Source organism: Myotis yumanensis, unplaced genomic scaffold, assembly GCF_028538775.1.
Source record: "Myotis yumanensis isolate MYYU_CA2020_CCGP unplaced genomic scaffold, mMyoYum1.0.hap1 SCAF_3, whole genome shotgun sequence".
In the NCBI taxonomy this organism is placed as follows: domain Eukaryota; kingdom Metazoa; phylum Chordata; class Mammalia; order Chiroptera; family Vespertilionidae; genus Myotis; species Myotis yumanensis.
In genome coordinates, this window is record NW_027223754.1 from 93,660,459 (window position 1) to 93,685,752 (window position 25,294).

Below are 25,294 nucleotides of genomic sequence, written 5' to 3' on the forward strand. Positions count from 1 at the left end.
CAAAGAAATAGGAGACGTGAACAACACTATAATCACTTAGACCTAACAGAAATCTATGGGACACTTCAACCAATAGCAGAATAATACATAATACTCAAATTCACATAGAACATTTTCCAGGATAGACCATAAAGTAAGTCTCATACACTTAAAACAATTGAAAAATCACAGAAAATATATTTTTTGCCACAGTGAAATGTAATTAAAAATCAGTAACTGAAAGAAATTTGGAAATATATGAAAATTAAGCAACACATTATTAAAAATAACCAATGATTCAATTAAAAAATCAAAAGGGAAATTTGAAAGTACTTTAAGATGACTGCAAATGAAGAGACAACATACCAAAATTTATGGGATGCCTTTACACCAGTGCTCAGAGGGGAATTTATAGCTATAAATACTTTTATTTAAAAAAGAAAAATTAATAACCTAATATTCTATCTTAAGCCACTATAAAAACAAAGAGCAAACTAAACCTAAAGAAAGAATAAAGAAGGAAGTAATAAAAATGAGACAAAAATTTGTGAAATTAAGAATAGAAAAACAGAGAAAAATAAACAAAACCAAGAGTTGATACTTTAAGAAATCAACAAAATGGACTAACCTTCAATAGACTGACCAAGGAAAAAGAAGACCCAAATTACTAAAATTAAGGATGAAAGATGGAACATTACTACCAACCTCACAGAAATAAAAAAGATTTTAAGAGAATACTACATTTAACTGTAAACCAACCAACTAAATAACTTTGGTAAAATGGACACATACCTAGATAAACATAAGAATGGACTCAAGAAAAAATAGAAAATCTGAATGGCTCTATAAAAAGGGAAAAGTTCAATAGTAATTTTAAAACTTTCCACAAAGAAAAGTCCAGGACCAGAAAGCTTCATTGGTGATTTTTACTATACATCTTAAGAAGAATTAACACCAATCCTTTACAAATTCTTCCAAAAAAATAGAAGAGAAGGAAAAAACCAATTCAAACTAGAAAACCAGTAATATGCTGATACCAAAACTGGACAAAGATATGGAAAGAAAAACAAACTACAAAACAATATCTTTTATGAATATAGATGCAAAATTCCTCAACATAATGCTAGCAAACATTTTACACCATGACCAAGTGATATTTATTCTAGGAATGCAAGGTTGGATAAACATACAAAAATCAATCAATGTGATACACCATTTTAACATAATAAAGGGGGAAAATTATGCAATTATCTCAATAGAGACAGAAACCAATTTACAAAATCCAACATCCTTTATGATAAAAATATTCAATATCTAGAAATAGAGGTGGATGTCTGCAAATTTATAAAGGATATCTACAAAAAACCACAGCTTATATCATATTTAATGGTGAAAGACTCAACGTTTTCCTCCTAAGATCAGGAACCAGATGAAGATGTATACTAGTACTCTTTCCAATTTGTATTTAACATTGTACGGGACTTTCTAGCCAAGGCAAGAAAGAGAAATAAAAAACATCCAGGTTTGCCGAAACCGGTTTGGCTCAGTGGATGGAGCCTTGGCCTGCGGACTGAAAGGTCCCCGGTTCGATTCCGGTCAAGGGCATGTACCTGGGTTGCAGGCACATCCCCAGTGGGAGATGTGCAGGAGGCAGCTGGTCGATGTTTCTCTCTCATCGATGTTTCTAACTCTCTATCTCTCTCCCTTCCTCTCTGTAAAAAATCAATAAAATATAAAAAAAAAAAAAATCCAGGTTTAAAAGGAAGTTAAGCTTTCTCTACTTGTAGATGGCATGGTCTTATATATAGAAATCCGAAGGGATTCACTAAAAAATATATTAGAATTGAGTTCAGCAAAGTTGTAGTGTACAAGATCAATATACAAAAATCAATTGTATTTCTACAAAATAGCAACAAACAATCCTGACAATAAAATAAGAAAGAAATTTTATTTACATGAAAAAGAGTAAAATACTTGGGAGCAAGTTTAACAAAAGTACAAAACTTATACTGTGAAAACTACAGAACATTGTTAAGTTAAAGGAAATGTATACTCAGATGACAAGACATCCTATATTCATGGATCTGAAGACTTAATATTTTTAAGATGGCACTGCTCTCAAATTGATCTTCAGATTTATTGCAATCCCTATGAAAATTACAACTGACCTATTTTATAGAATTTGAGAAGCTGGTCTGAGAGTTTATAAGAAAATTACTCCAAATAGCCAAAGCCATCTTGAAAAGGAAAAACAAACTTGGAGGATTTAACTTCTGATTGCAAGAATGAGCATGATCTATTCCACCAATTGTAGATTTTTATGATTATAAAAGGTTTCCTTTAATGTTAAAGATAGCTAATGTAAGACCTTATTATGATTCACCAGAGGGCAAGAAATATATTAATCAAGCAAAGATCATAGGTTTAAATGGTATATTCTACTATTAAATTTCATATGAAAAATCAGTGTATATGAAACAAGCTGGTTATAATAGCTGCCACCTCATTGATTACGAAGGTTAGTTACCTTATATTTCTGCAGATATCTCTTTCCTCACTTCTTCTTTGCATACTTGCTTCTTATGAAACCATAGGTTGATCAGATAGGATGACTTTCTCACTTAGAAAAGGACCATTCCTGAATCAAGGGATATGTGTACAGCACTATTTTACATATCATGCATAGTATGCTGGTCAGTCATTTTGAAGGCTTCCAAAGGTATTAGATATATGCGATACAGACAATTAATATTACTGTACTGATTCTACTACATTAATTCAAAACATTTTTAAAATGGAATAGGAATTTGCATACTTTATTATTCTACTTATGTTTGTTTCTCTTTTCTGTTCCTCAGGTATATTGTCTTAAACATTTACAAGTTCTGATCCTGAGAAATAATCCTATCAGAATAATCCCTTCTGATATTCAACAACTTAAGCTCCTTAGAGTTTTCAACATTGCCTTTAATTTGATTACGACTCTTCCTCTTGGGTAAGATTGATAATTTGATATTATAAATAGAAAATAAAGAGCTTATGACATAGAAAAGGATCAATTCCCCTTTTGAAAGCAGCTAGCAACTTTTCAGCTCTTTAATAATTCTTATTCTTTTCCAATTAGCTGACTTGTTTTTCATTGTTGTGTTAAAAATAATCCTACTAGCCAGATGCCAATTAACCTTTCTCGGCCTCAATTTCCTAATCTATGAACCAAGAAATTAGTCTGTATGTTATTTAAGATCCTTTAAACTCTAATAGGAATGTTAATATTTGAGTTTAAAAGAGATGGCTTTTCTGCACGTATGAACTGGTAATTATTTAATTACTAATAAAATTTTTAAATAAAAACCTTTACCAAATGCCAAAACAAGATACCACTTCCAGTAAATGCTTAACAAATTGAATATAAGTTAAGGACAAAGGGATGGGGACTCTGAAATATTTGAACAGTATTTCTCAAAAGAAGATTCTTATAGTAATTAAGGAAGTGCATCAAAATTCATTTATAAAGTTCTTCATCTAGCAGTTTGTAATTAACAATCTGACAAATTCTACATTCATAAACCTTAAAACTATTTAGTCATTTAAAAGAATAAAAAGGTATGTAAAATATTATACTATTTCTGAATAAAAATGTAAAACTCACACATTATAAAAACACTGAGGCAGTAAGAAAATTGCATTATGGGAATTTTATTTCTGTTTGACTCACCTATATTTTCCCACAGTAACATAAATTGTATTTTCCTTGACTTGATATTAGAATTAGCCATTTCTCTAAGAAAACCCTGTTTTTGTTTTTATTAATCCTCATGCAAGGGTATGTTTTGATTGTTTTAGAGAGAGGGGAAGAGAGAGGGAGAGAAAGAAACATCAATTGGTTGCCTCCCACATGCACCTTGAGTGGGGATCGAACCCACAACCTGGGTGTGTGCCCTGTCCAGGAATTGAACCTGCAACCTTTGGCACATGGGATGACGCTCCAATCAACTGAGCCACACTGTCCAGGCCCTGTTCTCCTTTTATTGCAGAATGATCTTTAAAAACCAATGTCTAAGTATTGAATGTCTCCATTGCTATTAAGATGACACTATTTATAGACACTCGCAGTATACAGAGCTTAGTAATATATGTATTTAGAAATCTATGTATACACATATCTATAATTATTTATCTGTGTATATTTATTTATATACACACATATAGATACACACAACTATATATACACACATATGTACATATATGCATCTAAACAAATGAATACTGTATAATCTATAATAACAATTACATACTTTAAATAACCATAACTTATTTAAACAAAATGTAAAAATACCTAAAACAACTAAAAGTTTATCATAACTACATGGTCAACATTGTACATTGTTTAGAGATTAAGCAAACTATTTTGAATTATTGGTTATGAACAAAAGTTTTAAGAAGCCCTCACACCTGTCAGAATGACTGTCACCAATAAATACACAAATGACAAGTGTTGGCAAGGATGTAGAGAAAAGGGAACCCTTTGTGCACTGTTGTGGGAATGCAGATTGGTACAGCCACTATGGAAAACAGTATGAGGTTTCCTCAAAGAAATTAAAAATGGATCTGCCTTATGACCCAGTGATTCTACTTCTGGGGATTTATCTGAAGAAATCCAAAATACTAATTTGAAAGGATATATTCACCCCTATGTTCATTGCAGTGTTATTTACAACTAAAGGCCCGGTGTACAAAATTTGTGCGGGCGGCGGGGGAAAGGGGTGTCCCTCAGCCCGGCCTGCACCCTCTCCAATCCGGGATCCCTCTCGCAACCCAGGACCGCTGGCTCCTAATTGCTTGCCTGCCTGCGGACCTGATCCCTAACTGCTCTCCCCTGCCACCCTGATCACCCTAACTTCTCTCCCCTGATGGCCTGATCGCCCTAACTGCTCTCTCCTGCCAGCCTGATTCCCCCTAACTGCTCTCGCCTGCCAGCCTGATCACCCCTAATTGCTCTCTCTTACCGGCCTGATCCCGCCTAACTGCCTCTGCCTTGGCCCCAGCTTTGTCCTGAAGGATGTCTGGTCTAATTAGCATATTACCCTTTTATTAGTATAGAGGCCTGGTGCATGGGTGGGGGCTGGCGGATCAGGGTGGGGGTCCCATTGGGGGGTGGAGATGGCCTGGGCAAGGGGCCTGGGTGTTTTGCAGGCCAGCCACACCCCCAATTGGGGTGTGGGGGTCCCCACTGGGGGCCAGGGCCGGCCTGGGCGAGGGGCCCCCAGGCGTTTGCAGGCCAGCCACATCCCCATCAGGGTGGGGGTCCCTGCTGGGGGCATTGCCGGCCTGGGTGAGAGGCTGGGGGGTTTGAAACTGGCCACACCCCTGATCGGGTGAAGAGCTGAGGGCTGTTTGCAAGCTGGCCATGCCCCCATTGGTGTGGGGGTCTCCGCTGGGGGCCATGGCCAGCCTGGATGAGGGGCTGATGTCCGTTTGCAGGCTGGGCATGCCCCCATCAGGGTAATGGTCCCCACTGGGGGTGGGGCATACCTGGGCAAGGGGCTGATGGCCATTTACATGCTGGCAACGCCCCTGTCCATGTCAGGATGGACGTCTGGAATACATCTGGTCTAATTAGCATATTACCCTTATATTAGTATAGATAGCCAAGCTATGGAAGCAACCCAAGTGTCCATCAATAGACAAGTAGATAATATTCATATACAATGTAATATTACTTAGCCATAAAAAAAATAATGAAATCTTACCATTTGCGACAGCATGGTAAGATTCAACCGAATACCTAGAGGGTATTATACTTAGTAAAATACGTCAGTCAGAAAAATACAAATACCATATGATTTCACTGATATGTGCAATCTAAAGAACAACACAAGGAAACAACATTGAAACAGATTCATAGACACAGAAAAAAAACTGGTGGTTGCCAGAGAAGAGGTGGTTGAGGGACTGAGTGAAAGATGGCAGGGAGCTGGGGGAATGAGTGAAAAAGATAAAGAGCCTGGCCCAGGAACAAAGAAGTAACTGGGTTGATCCCTGTCAGGGCATATGCCCAGGTTGTGGTCTTAATCCCCAGTAGGGGGCGTGCAGGAGGCAGCCAATCAATGATGTTTCTCTCTCAGTGATGTTTCTGTCTGTCTATTTCTCTCCCTTTCTCTCTCTCTAAAAATTAATAAAAACATTTTCAAAGAAAAAGATGAAGTGATTAAGAAGTACAAATTAGTAGTTATAGAATAGTTCTAAGGATGTAAATACAACATAAGGAATATAGTCAATAATCCTATCTAATAATAGCCAAAGATGGTAATTGACCGTACCTTTGCTACGCCTCACATTGGCTAATCAGCGTGATATGCAAATTAACCGCCAACAAAGATGGCGGCTAATTTGCATACTGCAGGCAGGGCCGGTCAGTGCAAGCCCCCATCTGGGCCCCATGTGTGGCCCTGGGCAGTGGGGCTTAGTGCTGCCTAAGCCCTGCCCCCACCCGGGACCCCCGTGTACTGCCTAAGCCCCGCTGCCAGCTGGGACCCCATGGCAATCTGAGAGCAGGAAAGTGAGGCCTGCAGGCAGCCCCCAGGTGGGCCTGCTCCTGGGTCACCATGGCGATCCCAAAGCAGGAAAGTGCAGCCTGCAGGCAGCACCCAGGTGGGCCTGCTCCTGGGTCACCATGGCGATACCAGAGCAGGAAAGTGTGGCCTACAGGCAGCACCCAGGTGGGCCTGCTCCTGGGTCACCATGGCAATTCCAGAACAGGAAAGTGCGGCCTACAGGCAGCACCCAGGAGGGCCTGCCCCCGGGTCTCCTAGGCGATCCAGCCATCCGTGAGCAGGAAAGTGTGGCCTGCAGGCAGCACCCCACCCTGGCCACAGCTCAAGGGAGAGAACAACACGCAGTGGAGGCCAGGAGCCTGAGAGATCAACACAGAGGGGTGCCTGACCCAAGTCTGCACGGTGTGGCTGGGGGCAGGCCCCCAGCAGAGACACACACACACACACACACACACACACACACACACAGGACACCTGCTCCGATCCTCTGCTGCCAGACTGTGGCCATCAGTAGGACATCCACTGAGGGCTCCCAGACTGTGAGAGGGGCAGGCTGGGCTGAGGGAGCCCCACCCCCCAGTGCACGAATTTCGTGCACCAGGCCTCTAGTCTATAATAATAAAAGCATAATATTCAATTCAACTGAATGGCTGAAGAGCAGAATGACCACCCGGATAACCATGCTATGATACGCACTGGCGCCAAGCCAGCCAAGGCAGGTGCGATGTGATTGGTCAGCAGGCCCCACCACCACCCCATGATCGCCCCAAAGGAGGCCCACGCCACCTACTGGCGGGTGAGTGGGGCCTCCCTCTGTGGGGCAATCGATCGCAGGGCTCCCAGACTGCAAGAGGGTGCAGATCGGGCTGAGGGATACCCTCCCCCCACTGAGTGCATGAATTTTATGCACCAGGCCTCTAGTATTGTAATAACTATGAATAGTGTCAGATAGGTACTAGATTTATCAGGGTGGTCACTTAGTAAGTTGAACATTATTCAATAATGTTCAATCACTGGGTTGTACACCTGAAACTAATATAACATTTTATGCCAACAATAATTGAAAAAACATTATTTAAAAAAAGTTTTAAGGGGGTATTTTTCAAAAATATTAGTGTTTCTAAAATAAAGCAGTACAATTTTATTAAATGCCATTGGATATGTGTGCATATCAAGGGATGATTGACAGCATATTGAAGCCAAGTATAAAAAACATAATTGGAATTATGGGAATAATAAAATTATAATTGTTATGGGGATTAACTTTATTGAACCTCAGAGAAGACTTAGAGTAGGCTCTGACATAGGTAAAAATGTTCATTTGCAGAGCTGTTAAATGTAAACTCACACAGAGGAAACTTATACAGTGTGGAATGAGATGCTTTGTATTTAAAGGTTATTGTCAGAACTCTAGCTTTCCAGTAAAGAAGACCCAACATAGAATGGCAGGACTAAGGGTGCTGTAACTGGATAAAATTGAGGGAAATGCACTGAACCAATTATGTAGTTGGATCTCATTACTGTTACAAGCAATAGCACTGATATATTTTAAATATTATGTTTTTATTTTTGTAATTAATCCAGTAAATGTTTATGAAGTATCTATTGTGTGCTCCCTAGTTGATCACCACCTAAGAGGAAGGCAGACAATTGCACACAATTACAGAAAGTAAAATAATGGAGATGCACTATGTAAAATTCCAAACAGTGGCATATAACTCAATCTGGAGAGTCAGAGTTGGCTCCCTGGAAGAGATGACATTTGATCCAAATGTAACTGAGTGTGAATGAGCCACATTAATAGTGAGAAGGAGCAAGAGGTGATTATCTTATCTAATAAAAGAGAAACATGCAAATTGACTGTACCTCTGCTACACTAACAAGCCACACCCACAAGCCAATCAGGAGTGAGTATGCAAATAAACCCAACCAAGATGGTAGTGGCCACAGAGCTGGAGAAAACAGGAGGCTTGTGTTGCCCCTGGCGATGGAGGAAGCCAAGCTTCCTGCCTGCCCTGGCTGGCTGTGGGCTCTGCTCAAGGCTACAAAGTTTCAACTATAGAAGATAAATAAATCCCAGATACCTGCTTCCATGGCCAGCCTGAAAACTGCCATGAGCCCCTCACCCAAGATGGACACACCCTCATGGAGTGAGGGTCCCTACTGGGGGGCTTGGCCAGCATGAAAACAGCCCTCAGTCCCTCATGCAGGCTGGCCAGGCACCCCAGTGAAGACCCCCACCCTGAAAGGGGTATGGCCTGCCTGCAAACAGCCCTCAGCCCCTCACCCAGGCTGGCCACACCCTCATGGGGTGAGGGTCCCCGCTGGGGGGCTTGGCCAGCCTGAAAACAGCCATCAGCTCCTCACCCAGGCTGGTCACACTCTCATGGGGTGAGGGTCCCCGCTGGGGGGCTTGGCCAGCCTGCAAGCAGCCATCAGCCCCTCACCCAGGCTGGCCAGGCACCCCAGCAAGTACCCCCACCCTGAAGGGGGTGTGGCCAGCTTGAAAACAGCCCTCAGCCCCTCACCCACGCTGGCCATGCACCCCCAGCAGGGACCCTCACCCCATGGGGGCATGGCCAGCCTGCAAACCACCACAGGCCCCTCGCCCAGGCTGCCCCACACCCCAAGGGAACCCCCATCCTGATCCAGGACACCCTTCAGGGCAAACCAGTCGGCCCCCACCTGTGCACCAGGCCTCTATACTAATAAAAGGGTAATATGCTAATTAGACTGGGAGAACTTCACGAGACCTTCCGGACATTCTTCTGGACAAAGCCATGGTGGCGGGGCCAAGGTAGAGGTGGTTAGAGGCCAAGAGGGGAGGGCAGTTGTGGGTGATCAGGCTGGTGGGGAGCGGGGCCATTGGGGGTAAGCAGACCAGCAGGGGGCCAGTTGGGGGCAAGCAGGCCATCAGTGGGGGTCAGTTGGAGGTGATCAGGATAGTGGGGGGGGCAGTTTGGAGTGAGCAGGCCAGCAGGGGGGCAGTTGGGGGTGATCAGGCTGGCGGGGGGGGGGGGAGCATTTGAGGGCAAGCAGGCCAGTGGCAGGGGGCAGTTGGGGGCAATCAGGCAGGCAGGCAGGCAGGCAGGTGAGCGGTTAGGAGCCAGCAGTCCCAGATTGCGAGAGGGATGTCCGACTGCCGGTTTAGGACTGATCCCTGTAAACCGGCAGTAGGACATCCTTTGAGGGGTCCCAGATTGGAAAGGGTGCAGGCCAGGCTGAGGAACACCCCCTCCCCTGTGCACAAATTTCGTGCACCTGGCCACTAGTGGGGTAGATATTTCCTTAAATAAAAGTGACAACATATATAGAAAAAAGTGAGATGTGAAACAGCATATACAATGTGGAGTAGGAATTGCAAGCAGTTTGCTGTTTGGGAAGCTTAGAAAGCAAGGCCAAGTGGTAAGAAATTAGAGTGGTGAAGTAGGCAGAGACCAGATTGTCTGCAGGCCTTGTGAACAAAGGAAAAGTATTTGTTGAAGGGTTTCCCAAAGAGGAGTGGTGGATTCAGATCTGCATTTTAGCTCATGGTGGTGGCAGTGTGGAGGATGCATGTGAAGTGATAAAATAGAAGGCAAAGAATGGGGGCTATCACAGTAGTTCAGGCAAGAGCTGCAAAGCATATCTAGGGCAATGATCACATAGAGAAAAAGGAACAAATTGTTAACAAACAGGTAAAATTAGCAAGATCTGTTAATGATTAGACATAGATGGTATAGGGAATGGAGGCATCAAAGTAAAAAAACAATCAAGGTTACTCTTAGATTTTTAGTTAGAGTGAAATAATTCAAGCATGTAAATATATATCTATTAAGTATCCTATATAATAAAAGCCTAATATGCTAAGTGTCCAGTCGTCCAGTCATCTGTTCAACCAATCAAAGTGTAATATGCTAATGATATGCTAAGGCTGCTAAGGCAGATGTTCAACGCAGGAGCTGCACCCTGGTGGTCATTGTGCTCCCATGGGGGAGTGCCGCTGATGTGCACTGACCACCAGGGGGCAGACGTTCCAACTGGTAGGTTAGTTTGCTGCTGGGGTGAGGCTGATCAGGACTGAGCGAGACAGGCTGGACATGCCCTGGAGTCCTCCTTTGGTCCCTCCCCGGCTGTCCAACTTCCCGCATCCCTTCCTGGCCCTGATCATGGGTGGGTGATTAGGAGGTAATTAACCAAAGACCATCCTATATAATAAAAGGCTAATATGCAAATCGACTAAACGGCTGAACGAGTAGTCGCTATGACATGCACTGACCACCAGGGGGCAGATGTTCAACACAGGAGCTGCACCCTGGTGGTCATTGCGCTCCCATGGGGGAGCGCCGCTGAGCCAGAAGCCTGGCTCATGGGTGGCGAGCACAGCCACAGTGGCGGGAGCCTCTCCCACCTCCACGGCAGTGCTAAGGATGTCTGACTAACAGCTCATCCATCAGTTGGACATCCCCCAAGGGCTCCTGGACTGCGAGAGGGTGCATGCTGGGCTGAGGGACCCCCCGCCCCCCAAGTGCATGAATTTTATGCACTGGGCCTCTAGTTTATGTAATACTAAGCTTTGTGCTAAGATTTGGGTTTAAGTTGATAAATGAAAGGAGCATTATTCTTTCTCTTATGGAATTTAGAATCCAGGAAAAGACACAAGAATTTCTAACAAACATCACAATAAATACATAGATACAAAACATCCTAAGGGCTATAAATGAAGAGATCAATAAGAAAAATGTCAGAATGTATCCAAGATGGCAGTGGAGTAGGTGGAAAGTACACTCACCTCCTCCCAGGACCAAAAAAAAAAAAATTACAACTAAATTATAGAAAAATTGATGTGAATAACCAACTGAAGACTAGCTGAACAGAAGTCTTATAACCAAGGATTTATAGAAAAAAACACATGGAGACTAGTAGGAAGGGTGGAGATACAAAAATGACTTACTCTGCTCCCATGAGCAGCAGTAGATATTCTGGAGGGATATCTCAGTTGCATGGGTTACCCCCGAGAAGCATGGGGTCTTGAACCCAACCCAGACTTCCCAGCCCAGAGCACCAGAGCTAGAAAGTGGCACCCACATAACATCTGTCTGTGAAAATCATCTGGGATTCTGTCCACCAGGGAGAGGTGATAGTCCTAGAAACACAGGCACCCTCTTAAAGGGCCAATGCACAAACTCTAATTTGCAGCCACTCACCTTGGACTCCAAAGAAAGGGAAGAACAGACTAGAGTTGTGTGATGAGAGATGGGTTTGTGGCTCTGGGGAGAGAGCTAAACAGACAGCCACCATGATCCCTGAGCTGAGTTCCTCTTCCACACTACAGATATCATCTTTCTTAGATGGAGCACTCCCCTACAAGTGGCATCAGCTCAGGTGAGTGCAATAGCTGCATCCTCTGATCTCCCTGCCACCTCACCCTAAAAGAGCTTGCACCCTGCTGAAGAGTCAGCTGCTTTGGCTGAAGTATAGAGGTCTGGGCAGCCTGAAGGGGTGTCAGTGACTGAGTTGTGTGGCTTTGGAGTGGAAGCAATTCCTCTCACTTTCCCGTGAACTTGACTGACACCTCCCCTTTGTGGGAGATCTGCTGGCCCCAATTGATGGGTAGGGCTCCTGGTAGCCCTACCCTCCTGACTCCTGATGGCTCCACCCTGCTGAGGTCTGGGCAGGTTCTAGGATGGACAGATTGGTGTCGCTCTGGGACAGGGGCCACTCTCCTCACCTTCCCCCAAGCCTGACCAGCACCTCCCCCACACCAGAGATCCACTAGCCCCATCCTCCTCACTCTTGGAAGCCCCACCCCGCTGAGATTGGACTCTGGGGTGAATCCAGGGCAAACTGAGTCTTGTAGCTCTAGGACAGGGACCACTTTTTCCTCACACACCCAACTGTGGCAGAGCTCTCCCTTCACAGCCAAATCTTGGGCCTGATAAACTCTGCTAACCTAGCCCTGACAACTCCCTGAAACATTTCCCCACCAAAAAAATGTGTGAACACCCAGTGGATGGCAACTAGATATGTTATACCTGGAGACATTTGCTGAGCGGCCTCAGACACAGCACGGTACCAATATTGAACTTGTATTAATCTGGTGAACATGATTTGCCCTACTTTTTGTCTCATTGAGAACCTACATAATGCAACTTGAGTACTACCAGAAGTTCTTTCAGACTAAACCTAACAGGCAGCCAATAGGCAAAGGCAGGTGGAGGTGGATCTCAGGATGTCTTGAGACTTTTTCTGAACTTTCCCTGGGCCTAGTGCTGGTAAATGCTGGCCTTGATGCGCAGCTTGATTCTCTTCATGCACACCCAGGTCCAGAAAAGACAGCCACATTGTGAATTGCGTTGTAGCTTTAAACAGGTTACCCAGGGATAGTCACAGGCAGTGTCTGACATTGATGTGCACCAGAGTCCCTCCCAAGATGCTCCAAAACCAAAACACCCACAGGCTAGCATCAGATAACATCAGAGCAGGATCCATTTAGCTTCACAAGGGCCATATACAAAGGGAGACCTGGGCTGGGATCAGACCATGCTGAAGCAAACGCCACTACATGTGGTCAATATCTGCACAGCAGCTCAAACAATATGCTCAAGGTTGATCCTCACAGTCAGCCAGCCTGAGTGTTGAATCCACACATGAATGAGCCAATAATAATCAAGACTCAATTACAATAGGAGGGTCCACATAACCTATGTAAGGGACATACCTATAGCACCCAGCTCAGGTGATCAAGGAGACTATGCCACTGGGTTCCACAGGACATCTATGTAACACCACTCTACTAGGACTGGAAATCACAGCAGATCTACCTAATACAGAGAAACAAACACAAAGTGGCAGCAAAAATGGGAGACAATAAAATATGCCTCGTATTAAGGAACAGGAAAAATCTTCACAAAAAGAGCAAAATGAAATAGAGGCAAGCAATTAATCAGGTATAGAGTTCAAAACAATGGTTATAAGGATGCTCAAGGAACTTAGTGAGAATTACAACAGCATAAAAAAGGACATAGAAACCATAAAAAAGAACCAGTCATAAATGAAGAATACAATATCTGAAATTAAGAATACATTAGAAGAAATAAGCAGTAGGTTGAATGAACATAAAATCAAATCAGCTATTTGAAAGACACTGTAAAAAATAAAACACCCAATCAGAGCAACAACAAGAAAAAAGAATTTTAAAAAATGAGGATTGTCTCTAGGACCTTTGAGACAACATGAATCATGACAACATCCACATCATAGGGGTAAAAGAAGGAAAAGACAGGGAGCAAGGGATAGAGAACCTATTTTAAGAAATAATGAACAAAAACTTCCCTGACCCAGTGAAGGAAAAAGACATACAAATCCATAAAGTGAAAAGAGTATCAAACAAGATAAATCCAATGAGGTCTACACCAACACACATCATAATTAAAATGGCAAAAGTTAAAAACAAGAGAGAATCTTAAAAGCAGCAAGAGAAAGACAGTTACCTACAAAGGAGCTTACATAAGACTGACAGCTGACTACTCAATGGAAATATTTCAGGCCAGAAGGAATTGGCATAAAATATTCAAAGTGTAAGAAAGCAAGGACATACCACCAAGATGACTTGACACAGCAAGACTATCATTTAAAATTGAGGGAAAAATAAAGAGCTTTCTGGACAAGAAAAAGTTAAAGGAATTTGTTACCACCAAACCGGTATTACAAGAAATGAAGAAGAAAAAGAAAACAGGAACATAGTTGAAAGAATAAAATGGCAAAAATAAGTACCTATCAAAAATCACTCTTTAAACTTATATATATATATATATATATATATATATATATATACACACATACATATATATATACATATATATACATATATATATATTTAAAATATGTTTTTATTGATGTTAGAGAGAAAGAAAGGGAAAGAGAGATAGGAACACTGATGTGAGAGAAACACTGATTGGCTGTCTCCTACACTCCACCTACTGGGGATCGAGTCCACAACTAGGCATGTGCCCTGACAGGGAATAGAACTGATGATCTCTTGGTGTGTGGGACAATGCTCAACCAATTGAGCCACACCAGCTAGGCATCACTTTTAATGTACATGGCATAAATGCTCCAATCAAAAGACATTGCATAGCTAAATGTATATAAAAAAAACAAGACCCAAATACATGCTCTCTACAAGAGACCCACCTCAGAACAAAAGATGCACAGTCTAAAAGTAAAACAATAGAAAAATATATTTCATGCAAAAAATTATTTTTAATAAGGTGGGGTAGGAATACTTATATCTGACAAAATAGGCTTTAAAACAAAGGTTATATTAAGAGACAAAGAAGGACACTACATAATGATAAAGGGAACAATCCAACAAGAGGACATAAACCTTGTAAATATATATGCACCCAACATAAAAACACCTAAATATATAAAGCAAATCTAAATGGACATCAACAGAGAGATTAACAGTAATACAGTCATGGTAAGGGCTCTTAACACCCTATTGACATCAGTGGATAGATGTTTTAGATAGAATATCAACAAGAAAAAGCAACCTTAAATAGATCAGATGGATTTAATTCATATCTTCAGAACATTTCATACCAAAACAGCAGAATATACACTATTTTCAAGTGTATATGAACTGTTTTCTAGAATAGACCCCATGTACCCTAGCTGGTTTGAGTCAGTGGATAGAGCATTGGTCTACAGACTGAAGGGTCCTGGGTTTGAATCCAATCAAGGGCACATGCCTGGGTTGTGGTATCAATCCCCAGGGGGCAGCTAATCAATGATTCTTTCTCATAATTTATGTTTCTCTTTCTCTCTCTCTTTTTCTCTCTCCCTCTCCCTTCCTCTCTGGAATCAATAAAAAGCATATCTAGAATAGACCATGTGTTAGGACACAAAACAACTCTCAATAAATATAAGGGACTGAAATTATGTCAAGCATTTTCTCTGACCATAATGGTACGAAACTAGAAATCAATCACAAGAAAAAAAACTGGAAATAAAAAAAACAAAACATGAAGACATGGAGGTTAAACAACATGTTACTAAACAGTAAATGGGTTAACATGAGATCAAGAAAGAAATCAGAAGATACTGTGAAACAAATGAAAATGAGAAAACAACAACCCAAAACTATAAGACACAGCAAGAACAGTCTGAGGAGGAAATTCATAATATTACAAGCTTATCTCAAGAAACAAAAAGATATCAAAGAATCTAACTTTGTAATTAAAGGTACTTGAAAAAAGAACAAACAGCCCAAAATGAGTAGAAAAAATGGAAGTATCTACACCAATAAAAGACAAAGATGCTAATTGATGATACCTTCACCACACCCCCAAGCCACATCCAGAAGCCAATCAGAGCAACTATATGCAAATTAACCCAACCAAGATGGCGGCCGGCAGCCACGGAGCTAGAGCAAGCAGGAGGCTTGGTTGCCCAGGCGATGGAGGATGCCAAGCTTCCCATCTGCCCTGAGCCAGCTGTGGCCTCCGCTCATGGCAACAAAGTTTCAATTATAAAAGATAAATAAATCCCAGATACCTGCTTTCAGCCAGCCTCCATTGGGAGCTTGGGTGGCTGGGGGCTGTGGCCAGCCTGCAAACAGCCCTCAGCCCCTCACCCAAACTGGCCAGGCACCCCAGTGGGGACCCACACACTGAAGAGGCTGTGGCCAGCCTTCAAATGGCCCTCAGCCCCTCACCCAGGATTGCCAGGCACCCCAATGGGTACCCCCACACTGAAGGGGTTGTGGCCAGCCTGCAAACAGCCATCAGCCCCTCACCCAGGCTGGCCAGGCACCCCAGCGGGGACCCCCATCCTGAAGGGGCTGTGGCCAGCCTGAAAACAGTCATCAGTCTCTCACCCAGGCTGGCCAGGCACCCCAGCAGGGATCCCCACCCTGAAGGGGCTGTGGCCAGCCTGCAAACAGCCATCAGCCACTCACTCAGGCTGGCCACACTCTCATGGGGTGAGGGTTCCTGCTGGGGGGCTTGGCAAGCCTGCAAACTGCCATAAGTCACTCACCCAGGCTGGCCAGGCACCCCAGCAGGACCCCCCCCACCCTGAAGGGGGTGTGGTCAGCCTGAAACTGCCCTCAGCCACTCACCCAGGCTGGCCAGGCACCCCAGTGGGGACCCCCACACTGAAGGTGTTGTGGCCAGCCTGCAAACAGCCATCAGCCCCTCACCCAGGATGGCCAGGCACCCCAGGGGGAACCCCTACCCTGAAGGGGCTGGGGCCAGACTACAAACAGCCATCAGCCCCTCACCCAGGCTAACCAGGTACTCCTATATAATAAAAGGGTAATATGCAAATTAACCCTAATAGCAGAATGACTGGGAATGACTGGTCGCTATGACACACAGTGACCACCAGGGGGCAGACGCTCAATGCAGGAGCTGCCCCCTGGTGTTCAGTGAACTCCCACAGGGGGAGCTCTGCTCAGCCACAAGCTAGGCTGATGGCTACCAGTACAGCGGTGGTGGTGGGAGCCTCTCTCGCCTCCTCAGCAGCACTAAGGATGTCCAACTGCAGCTTAGGCCTGCTCCCTGTTGGCAAGTGGACATCCCCCAAGGGCTCCCAGGCTGCCAGAGGGATGTCTGACTGCCAGCTTAGGCCCAATCCCCTAGGGAGCGGGCCTAAGCCAGCAGGTGGTCATCCCCTGAGTGGTCCCAGACTGCGAGAGGGCATACGCTGGGCTGAGGGACCCCCCCCGCCCCCCAGTGCACAAATTTTTGTGCACCGGGCCTCTAGATGAATATAAGAGCAGAAATAAATGAGTCTGGAAAAAGCAATACAAAAATTCAATGAAACCAAGAGATCTTCTTTGAAAGATAAACGAGACTCGTCAAGAAAAAAAGAGAAATTATACAAATAAATAAAATCAGAAATAAAAGAAGAGAAGTGACAGCTGATATCACAGAAATATAAACAATTGTAAGAAAATATTATGAACAACTATATACCAAAAAATTAGACAATCTGGATGAAATGAATAAATTCCTAGAAATATGCAATCTTCCAAAAGTAAATCAGGAAGAATCAGAGAATCTGAATACACAGATTACAACTAGTGAAATTGAAGCAGTAAAAAAACAAACAAAAACACCTCCCAACAATCAAAAGCACTGGACTGGATGCCTTTAGAGGTGAATTTTACCAAACATTCAAAGAAGAACTAACACTTATCCTTCTCAAACTATTCCAAAAAATTGAAGAGAAAGATAGACTCTCAGTCTTATTTTATGAGGCCAGCATTATCCTAATCCCAAAACCAGACAAAGACACAGCAAAGCCCAATATCCCTGATGAACATAGATGCTAAAATCCTCAACAAAATATTAGCAAACTGAATCCAGCAATACATTAAAAAGATCATAAACCATGATCAAGTAGGACTTATTACAGGGATGCAAGGATGGTGCAATATCCACAAATCAATAAACTTGATACACCACATAAATGAAATGAATAATTAAAAAAACATAATCAGATCAATAGATGCAGTAAAAGCATTTGATAAGATCCAGCATCCATTTATAATAAAAACTGTCAGAAAACTGGGAATAGAAGGAGTAAACCTCAATGTAATAAAGGTCATATTTGACAAACCCACAGCCAACATCATACTCAATGGGCAAAGCTACAATTGTTTCCCTTAAAATTGGGAACAACACAGGGATGTGTGCTTCCACCACTCTTATTCAACATAGTACTGGAAGTCCCAGACACAGAAATCAGACAAGAAGAAGGAATAACAGACATCCAAATTGGAAAGGAAGAAGGAAACTGTCATTATTTGCAGATAACATGATACTGTATATAGAACACCCCAAAAGTCCACCAAAAAACTACTGGAATTGGTAAATGAATTCAGTAAAGTAGCAGGATACAAAATAAATATCCAGAAATCAGTTGCATTTTTATACACCATTAGTGAACTATCAGAAAGGAAAACTAAGAAAACAATCCCATTTACAATTGCATCAAAAAATAAATAAAATAAACTTAGGAATAAATTTAACCAAGGATGTAAAAGACCTATACTCAGAAAATTGCAAGCCACCAAAGAAGGAAACTGAAGATACAAATAAGTGGAAGCATATACTGTGTTCATGGATATGAAGAATTAACATTAAAATGTCCATACTACCCAAAGCAATCTATAGGTTCAACTCAATTCCTACATAAATACCAATGGTGCATTTCGCAGAACCAGAACAAATATTTCAAAAATGTATATAAAACCACAAAAGACCATGAAAAGACACAGCAAGCTTGAGAAAGAAGAACAAAGTGGGAGGAATTTCATTACCTGATATCCACCTATACTACAAGGCCACAGTAATCAAAACAGCATGATACTGGCATAAAAACTGACTATAGATCAATGGAACAGAATAGAGAGCCCAAAAATAAACCTATGCCTCTGTGGCAGCGGTTCTCAACCTGTGGGTCGCGACCCCTTTGGGGGTCGAATGACCCTTTCACAGGGGTCGCCTAAGACCATCGGAAAACACATATATAATTACATATTGTTTTGTGATTAATCACTATGCTTTAATTATGTTCCATTTGTAACAATGAAAATACATCCTGCATATCAGATATTTACATTACGATTCATAACAGTAGCAAAATTACAGTTATGAAGTAGCAACAAAAATAATTTTATGATTGGGGGTCACCACAACATGAGAAACTGTATTAAAGGGTTGCGGCATTAGGAAGGTTGAGAACCACTGCTCTATGGTCAATTAATATTTGACAAAGGAATCAAGAAAATACAATAGGGTAAATACTTAGTCTATTCAATAAATGGTGTTGGAAAAATTGGACATATATGAGCAAAAAAAAAAAAAAAAAAGAAAGTAGACCACCTACTTGCAACATACACAAGAGCAAAATCAAAATGGATTAAAGACTTAAATGTTAGACTTGAAACCACAAAAATCCTAGAAGAACACATGCAGAAAAATTTTGGAAATTTCTTATAGCAATATTTCTCTGATATATCTCAGAGAAAGGGAAGGGAAACAAAAGAAAAATCTTCAGGTAAAGGAAACAAAAGAAAAATTAGACAAATGGAACTACATCAAACTAAAAATTTTTGCACAGCAAAGAAACCATCATTAAAATGAAAAGACAGCCCACTGAATTGGAGAATATATTCACCAATGATACATTTGATAAGGGGTTAATAGACAAAATTTATAAAGAATGTATAAAACTCATCACACATATAAAAATCTAATTAAAAAATGGGCAAAGGACCAGAATAGATACTTCTCCAAAGAGGCTATATAGATGGTCAATAGACATATGGTAAGATGCCCAACATCAGTAATTATCAGAGAAATGCAAATTAAAACCACAATGAGATATCACCTGTCAGAATGGCTATCATCAATAAATCAGCAAACAACAAGTGTTGGTGAAGAATACAAATTGGTGTAGCCACTGTGGAAAGCAGTATGGAGTTACCTCAAAAAATTAAAAATGGAACATCCTTATCACCCAACAATTCTACTTCTGGAAATATATTTTTAAAAAGCTTGAACGCTGTTCTGAAAGAACATATGCACCCATATGTTCATTGCAGCATTATTTTCACTAGCCAAGATTTGGGAGTAGCCCAAGTTTCCTTCAGTATATGAGTGGATAAAAAAGCTGTGGTACATTTTAAACAATGAAATACTACTCAGCTGTAAGAAAAAAAAAGAAGGAAATCTTAGCCTTTGCAACTGCATGAATATACTTGAAGAGTATTATGCTAAGTGAAATAAGCCAGTCAGAGAAAGACAAATACCAATGATTTTACTTATATGTGAAATCTAATGAACAAAATAAACTAAGAAAAAAAAAATGAAAACAGACTGATAGATACAAAGAACAGACTGACAGCTGCGTGAAAAAGGTGAAGGGACGAAGACAAAAAACTCATATTTACAGACAACAGTATGGTCATTGGGGGGGTAGAAGTAGAAGAGGGTAAAGGGGGGGTGGTAAAGGCTGATGGAAGGAGACTTGACTTGGGATGGTAAACACACAATACAATATACAGATGATTTATTACAGGATTGTACAATTGAAACCTATATAATTTTATTAACCAACTAGAGGCCCAGTGCATGACATTCATGCACTTGGTTGGGGGGGGGGGGTTCCCTGTGCCCTCTTGCAGTCTGGGGGCCCTCAGTTGTATATCCTTAGTGCTGCTACAGAGGCTAGAGAGGCTCCTGCCACCACTGCTGTGCTCACCAGCCATGAGTCCAGCTTCTGGCTGAGCGGTGTCCCCCCTGTGGTAGCGCACTGACCACCAAGCGGCAGCTCCTGCTTTGAGCGGGATCGGACCGAAACCAGCTCTCCGACATCTCCCAAGGGGTTCCAGATTGCGAGCGGGTGCAGGCCAGGCCAAGAGACCCCACTGGTGCATGATTGGGACTGGGGAGGGACACAGGAAGTTGGCCAGACAGGGAGGGACCGTGGGAGGGCTCCAGGGAGTGTCCAGCCCATCTCCCTCAGTCCTGATTGGCCTGACTCCAGCAGCAAGCTAACCTACCGGTCAGAGCATCTGCCCCCTGGTGGTCAGTGCATGTCATAACGACTGGTCAACCAGTCAACTGTCTGCCCCCTGGTGGTCAGTGCACATCATAGCGAGTGGTTGAATGGTCTTAGCATATCATTAGCATCTTATGCTTTGATTGGTTGAATGGATGACTGGACACTTAGCATATTAGGCTTTCATTATATAGGATTTTACCCCAATAAATTAAATAATTTATAAATAAATAAACAAATAAATAATAAATAAATAAAGTCAAGGGGGACATGAATGAATAAATTGAGTCACTAAGAAAGATTCATTTGAGGGAATGTCAATTAAGCAGAAACTTGTAAGTCCAGGCCAAGAACAAAGAATATTTCATGCAGTGGGAATAATTATGTGAAGCAAGTAGGATGCTGGCTTCAAAAGCTGACAGAAAGCCATCATAGGCAGTGGTCTGTGACCCTTTAATACAGTTTCTCATGTTGTGGTGACCCCCAATTTCATTGTTACAAATTGAACATAATTAAAGCATAGTGATTAATCACAAAAACAATATGTAATTACTAGAGGCCCGGGGCACAAAAATTTGTGCACTCGGAGGGGGAAGGGGGTGCCCCAGCCCGGCCTGTGCCCTCTCGCAGTCTGGGACCCCTTGGGAGATAATGACCTGCTGGCTTAGGCCTGCTTCCGGGTGGCAGAGGGCAGGCCCAATCCCTAGGTGCAGCCCCTGGTCAGGCTCAGAGCAGGGCAGACTGGGGAGTTGGGGCGCCGCCCTGTCATGCACAAAGCAGGGAGGATTGGGAGGTTGTGATGCCACCCTCAGTCACACTCAGGGTAGGGCCGATTGGGGGGTTGGGGCACCGCCCCCTGTCACACTCAAGGCAGGGTCAATGGGGAGGTTACAGCACCACCCCCTGTCACGCACAGAGCAGGGCCGATCAGGGGGTTGGGATGCTGCCCCCTGTCACTCACAGAGTAGGGCCGATAGGGGAGTTGGGGCACCGCTCCCTGTCACACACTGAGCAGGGCGGATTAGGGGATTGGGGCGCTGCACCCTGTCACACTCAGGGCAGAGCCAATGGGGAGGTTATGGCTCTACCCTGTCACACACAAAGCAAGGCCCGTGGAGGGGGGTTGGGGCGCCACCCTCTATCACCCACAGAGCAGGGCCGATCAGGGGGTTGGGGCGCCGCACCCTGTCAAACACAGAGCTGCAGGGCGATCAGGGGGTTGGGGAGCTCCCCCCATCAGGCACAGAGCAGGACTGATCAGGGGGTTGGGGAGCCTTCTCCTGTCACGAACAGAGCAGGGCGGATAGGGAGGTTGTGGCCCTGCCCCCTGTCACTCACAGAGCCGCAGGGCGATCAGGGGGGTTGGGTGCTGCCCCCTGTCACACTGATCCCAGTGCTGGGAGGCATATTACCCTTTTACTATATAGAATAGAGGCCTGGTGCACAGGTGGGGGCCGGCTGGTTTGCCCTGAAGGGTGTCCTGGATCAGAGTGGGGGTCCCCACTGGGGTGCCTGGCCAGTCTAGGTGAGGGGCTGAGGGCCGTTTTCAGGCTGGCGGGTGACTGAAGCTCCCAACTGCTCCTTTTTTTATTTTCTTTTTTTCTATTCTGGGCCAGCTTTAGCTCTGAGGCCTCACTGCTGAAAACATTGATACAATGTTGCAGTCCGGCTGGCTGAAGCCCAGCTGACTGAAAGCCGGTTTCTGGGGTTTTGTTGCTTAGAGTTGCAGCTGAGAGGCCGGCAAGTGAGGCAGGGAACGTTGGAGTTCGCCATCACTGGAGCAAGCAAGCCTCCCTGTTCGCTTCAGTGCATGGCTGCTGGCCGCCATATTGGCTGACAGTTCATTTGCATAAGGATATGCTGATTAGCCAATGGGAAGGGTAGCGGTCGTACGCTAATTACCATGTTTCTCTTTTATTAGTGTAGATAGCCTAAAACAGGAAACAATTCAAATGTTCCTCAACAAAAAATGGAAAAACTAATTGTTTTACTCACCATAGCCAAAAGATAATAACACCCCAAATATTCATTAACAGATTAATGTATAAACAAAATGTGACACACACATACAATACGTTATTCTTCATCCATAAAAAGGAATAAATTTTGGTACATACTATAACAAAAATTATCTTTGAAAACATTCTGCTAAGTGGAGTAATTCAGACACAAAAGGACAAATATTGTATAATTCCACTCATATGAAGCACTTAGAATAGGCAAATTCATAGAGACAGAAAATTGAATAGAGGTACTAGAAGTTGAGATAGGGGAAAGAGAGACAACTGGGTCATTATTTTTTAATGTGGATAGACTGGAATTATAGAAAAGTTCTAGAAATGGATAGTGATTGCATAAAATCCTATATAATAAAAGGGTAATATGCAAATTGACCCTAAGGGCAGAATGACCAGAACGACCACTTTACCAGTCACTATGAGGCACACTGACCACCTCTCAGTCCCTTTCCCTGGCCAGCAGGCTTCGATCACTCGGTGGCAAACAGGGGATGGGGGTGGGTGATGGCAGGGCGTGGGGCCGGCTGCAGGCAGCCAGGGAAGATGGCCTTGATTGCAGGCCAGGCCTAGGGACTGTACCTGCACATGAACTTCATGCACCAGGCCTCTAGTATTATTGTAAGTAATGCTACTAAATGGTGTACTTAGAAATTATTTAAATAGCAGGTTTTATGTTATAAATATTATATCAAAATTTTCAAAACATAGTTACTAGAACCCTGGATTTTCCCTTCTTCCTTCCCATTTCTCTTCTTTCTAAAAAAATTTTGAGGTAAAATTTTCATAAAATAAAATGCATTAATCTTAGGTATTTGATTCAAACAGTGAAATAAACAGTATACATGCATATAATCATCATCCAAAACAAGATATGGAGCATTTCCATTACCCCAGAGTTCCCTCATAGACATTTCCAGTCAGTCTCCAGACTTCTAACACCATAGACTTTTTTTGCCTGTTCTTTAAAAGCATGTAAGTTTATTGATACAACAAATTATTTGTGTGCCTGGAATCTTTAATTCAACATAATACATTTTTGATTTTTATTGTTGAGAATATTAGAGATGTCTCCTTTTTGTCACCCCATTGCACCCCTCCCCACAGATCCCACCCCACCCCAGGCCTTCACCACTCTATTTATTGTCTGTGTCCATTGGTAATGCATATATGCATATAAGATCTTTGGTTAATCTCTTCCCACACCCCCCTCACCACTTTCCTCTAAGATTCATTAGTCTGTTTTATGTTTCCATGACTCTGATTCTATTTTATTCATCAGTTTATTTTATTCATTAGAATTTTTGTTCATGTATTTTATTTTTCTATTCAATATTGTTAGATATGCATTTATTGCAATCTTCCTTCTTCTTCTTCTTCTTCTTCTTCTTCTTCTTCTTCTTCTTCTTCTTCTTCTTCTTCTTCTTCTTCTTCTTCTTCTTTTTCTTCCTTAAAGAAAACCCTTCAACATTTCATGTAATATTGAGTAGTGATGAACTCCTTTAGCTTTTTCTTGCTTATGAAGTTCTTTATATGACCTTCACTTCTAAGTGATAGTTTTGCTGCATAGAGTAATCTTGATTGTAAGTTCTTGCTATTCATAACTTTGAATATTTCTTGTCACTCCCTTCTGGCTTGCAAAGTTTCTATTGAGAAATCAGCTGACAGTCATATGGGTATTCCCTTGGAGGTAACTAATTGCTTTTCTCTTGCAGCTTTTAAGATTCTCTCTTTGTCTTTAACCATTGGCATTTTAATTATGATGTGTCTTGGTGTGGGCCTCTTTGAGTTCCTCTTCACTTCCTGAACTTATAAGTCTGTTTCTTTCACCAGGTTGGAGAAATTTTCTGTATTATTTCTTCAAATATTCCTTGCTCTCTCTCTTTTCCTTCTGGCACCCCCATAATGCTTAAAGTTGTCCCACAGGCTCCTTATACTATCTTTATATTTTTTGAATCATTTTTCTTTTTGCTCTTCTGATTGGGTGTTTTTGCTTCCTCATATTCCAAATTGTTAATTTGATTCTTGGGATTGTCTACTGTACTGTTGATTCCCTGTAAATTATTCTTTATTTCAGTTAGTTTATGCTTCATTTCCCACTGGTCTGTTTACATGCTTTGACATTCTCACTAAGATCCTTGAAACTCTAAGTCCTTTGAAAATCTCATTAATTCCCTTGACGCTCTC

At 42.5% G+C, this 25,294-nt stretch overlaps 1 protein-coding gene across 1 annotated transcript in view; it reads left to right on the forward strand.

The window, feature by feature from the left end:
* Positions 1 to 25,294, forward strand: part of LRRC63 (leucine rich repeat containing 63) — a 116,570-nt gene that overhangs the window by 43,860 nt on the left and 47,416 nt on the right. Inside the window, exon 6 of the mRNA XM_070408734.1 lies at positions 2,838 to 2,974. Within this exon, the coding sequence (XP_070264835.1) occupies positions 2,838 to 2,974 (137 nt within the window). The remainder of the gene's footprint in view (positions 1 to 2,837; positions 2,975 to 25,294) is intronic.